The 3,466-nt window shown below is 47.7% G+C and overlaps 2 protein-coding genes across 2 annotated transcripts in view; both read right to left on the reverse strand.

Moving 5' to 3' along the window:
* The window catches only part of Ints4 (integrator complex subunit 4), a 53,985-nt gene extending 52,353 nt beyond the window's left edge, over positions 1 to 1,632 (reverse strand). Inside the window, exon 1 of the mRNA XM_026784379.1 lies at positions 1,509 to 1,632. Within this exon, the coding sequence (XP_026640180.1) occupies positions 1,509 to 1,562 (54 nt within the window). The 5' untranslated portion in view covers positions 1,563 to 1,632. The remainder of the gene's footprint in view (positions 1 to 1,508) is intronic.
* A 4-nt stretch (positions 1,633 to 1,636) lies between these two features.
* Positions 1,637 to 3,466, reverse strand: part of Kctd14 (potassium channel tetramerization domain containing 14) — an 18,213-nt gene continuing 16,383 nt past the window's right edge. The window contains exon 5 of the mRNA XM_026784422.1: positions 1,637 to 1,834. Coding sequence (XP_026640223.1) covers positions 1,637 to 1,834 — 198 coding nt within the window. The remainder of the gene's footprint in view (positions 1,835 to 3,466) is intronic.

Below are 3,466 nucleotides of genomic sequence, written 5' to 3' on the forward strand. Positions count from 1 at the left end.
GGTCTGGTGCCCTCTTCTGGCCTGCAGACATACACACAGACAGAATATTGTATAAGTAAATAAATAGTTTAATAAAAAAAAAAAAGATACGGGGAGAGGGAAGGGAGGAATACAGAACCAAAAATTCCAGAAAGGAAGCCATGGGTGCAGGAGCTCTGGAAAGCTGGACCCCCTGACCCAAAGTTCAGAACTAATTTCCCAGGAAGCTATCGCAAGAGGCTGCTGGGAATGTAACTCAGTTTGTAGAGTAAAGCCTAGAATGTTCGAGACCCTAGGTTCAATCCACAACCCTGCATAAACAGGAGTGCAGGCAGGCTTAGAAGCTAATAGTCAACTTCAGCTACACAGCAAGTCTGAGGCACCCGAGCTCTATAAGGACTTTGTCTTTAGTTGGTTGGTTTTTTGTTTTCCAAGAGAGATTTTCTATGTAGCCCTGGCTGTTCTGGAACTTGCTCTGTAGACCAGGCTGGCCTCGAACTCAGAGATCTGCCTGCCTCTGCTTCCTGTGTTTTAGGATTAGAGGTGTGTGTCAACACCGCCTGGCAGGGAGATGACTGAGGGCTAAGAGCACTTGTTCTCACACTCCCAGCACCCACACGGTGCCCCACAACAGTCTGTAACTCCAGTCTCCGGTTCCAGGGGCGCTGACACACTGTTCTGGCTCTCTGTGAGTTCTAAGCCAGCCTGGAGTACAGAGTGAGTTCCAGGAAAGGCTCCAAAGCTACACAGAGAAACTCTGCCTCTAAAAAACAAATATAAAAATAAAAATAAATAAAAAAGAAAGAAAAGAAAAAATATCTAAACGCTGCATCACATTTTATATATACATGTATAGATACGGAAATTTGAGATGCAGAATGAAGATTCACCTCTTCTACAGGCACGCTACAGAACACAGTGACTGTCCTGACAGGGCTTGGTCCACTATCTTTCAAAAACTCCGACGGAGGACGACGAAGAGGCAGTCCTGTGACTCTCGCCTGCTCTGTCTGGGGCCAGAATTCTACAGACCCCTTGGTTTATTTTCCCCATTTGTCTCTGAAGCGAGGGAGCGAAAGTAAGGGGGATTCCGCCACCAGCTGAGGGCAGGAGGATGCAGACGGAACCCGATCTGGCACGACCGAGCGGTGAGAGATCAGAGTAAGGTAACCGAGAAGAGAGTTTGAAAAATTACACGGCACTTTGTTTCTCCTAATAATAATCTTGGTGTTTGTGTGTGGTTTTTGGTGTGTGTGACTTGTTTCTAAAGTGGGCTGGGAGTGTGATTCAGAGGTAGAGTGATGCTTAGCACGCGTAGGACCCTGAATTCTATCCCCAGAACAAAAATAAATAAAGAAAAAAAGAAAGAAGAAAAAAAAAAGTCAGACTACACGAGAGACCAGCGGCCTCGACCTCACACGCCCCCGACGCGCAGCCGGAACCGGACCGGGTCACGTGAGCCTGGACGCCCCTGTGGAAGCACAGCCTGGGGCGAGGACGACCTTCCCGCGCCGACGGCTAGCGCTTACCTGAACCACTTTCGTGAACTCCTCATACACCCGCTTTTTCAGGTGCGCCGCCATGGCTGCGCCAGACCCTCTCGGCTTCCGTACTCTGGGCGAGCGCACGCGTGGCGGGGGCGGGGGTAGCCCTTCCGTCACCCCAAACTCCGCCGCGATCCCACAAGGCACTGCGGCTCCAGGATAGAGAGGCCGCTTCCTGAAGCTCGACTGCCCGGCCACCCGGCTGCCTTGGCTCCAGCGGAAACGGAAGTCCGGGAGCGTCCTGAAGGCGGGACCGAGTCAAAGCCTGAGGCGGGTGGTGCAGAGCTGGACGTCAAACCCTGAGGTGTGTCCTGAGAAACAAGAAAACCTGGAAACCACACAAAATAAAGCTTCCTGGAGCATTAGTGAAAGGTTTGAGGTCATTTTCCTGAATGATACTACTATAAGACTAAAGATTTAAGAATGCTGGGCTGGAGAGATGGTTCAACGGATAAGAGCACTGTCTGCTTTCCTAGAGGACCTGTGTTCAATCCCCAGCACCCACACGGTGGCTCACAACCATCTGTAATGAGATATGGCGTCCTCTTCTGGCTGCAGGCAGACATGCAGATAATTAATAAACAAATAAATAAATTCAAGAATTCTGGGACCAAGCCTCTGTCGGACCAGTCAGCGTGCTGTGCTCCCCGTGTCTCTGGAGAGGAACCAACACTTCCTCTGATAGCTGTGGAGGAGTGGAAAGAATCTTGAGACTGAGGAGGAAGCCAACGTTCCTTTGAGCCTCTGGTACAAACGTACCGATCATGCGTAACCTGACAAAAACATGCTTACAATGGAATGAAACAGTAGAGAAACAAGAACAACTTGTAAGCAAATGTATGTGGTACTGTGAAGTTTTACAACTTACAAGAAAAGAAAGTTAATATGGGATATTTAGGGGAGGAAACAGGAGGTTAGTAAGTACAAAGACCCAAACACATCAAAGGTTCTCTCTCTCTCTCTCTCTCTCTCTCTCTCTCTCTCTCTCTCTCTAATTTTGTTTTTGTCCTGGAACTTGCTCTGTTGATGTGGGATTCCCCTCTATGCAATGAATATCATTTGTGAATAAAGAAACTGCCTTGAACTGTTGATAGGGTGGAACTAGGTAGGCAGGGAAAACTAAACTGAATGCTTGGAGAAAGGAGGCAGAGTTAGAAGAATCCATGTAGCTCCACTGGAGACAAGACACTGGAACTTTAGCTTGTAAACCACAGAGAAGTGGCGATACACGCTCAGGAAGCAGAGGCAGGTGGACCGATCTCTGTGAGTTCAAGACCAGCCTGTTCTACAAGAGCTAGTTCCAGGACAGGCTCCAAAGCTACAGAGAAACCCTGTCTTCAAAAACCAAAAAGAAAAGAAAAAGATTTATTTCTCATGTATACAATGTTCTATCTGCATGTATGCTGCAGGCCAGAAGAGGGCACCAGATCTCAGTATTGATGGTTGTGATTCACCACGTGGTTACTGGGAATTGAACTCAAGACCTCTGGAAGAGCAGCCAGTGCTCTTAACTGCTGAGCCATCTCTCCAGCCCTTTTTTTTTTTTTAAGGGTAAATTTTCCATAGAAAAAAACGATATCTCAGACTTCAGAGACAGCAGAGCATATGCTGTGTCAAAGGAAATAGCAAACCGTTTCTTGAATAAATAGTAGCTGTTCTTACTATTCCAATATTTGGCTATCCTCTCAAACCCAATTGCTAATAAATGTAAGACCACTAGCTAGATGTGTAGAAATAGGAGCGGCGGGCTGCGTCCCGGCACCCGGCTGCCCACATGGCTAGCTCTACCCGAAATAATTACACGGACATTGTGTTTATTTAATCACCGCTTGGCCCTTTAGCTCTAGCCTTTATTGGCTAATTCTGATATCCCGATCAACCCATCTCTAATAATCTGTGAGCACCGGTCTTAGTGAGCACCGGTCTTACCGGGAGTGTATCTT

Source organism: Microtus ochrogaster, chromosome 22, assembly GCF_000317375.1.
Source record: "Microtus ochrogaster isolate Prairie Vole_2 chromosome 22, MicOch1.0, whole genome shotgun sequence".
In the NCBI taxonomy this organism is placed as follows: Eukaryota; Metazoa; Chordata; class Mammalia; order Rodentia; family Cricetidae; genus Microtus; species Microtus ochrogaster.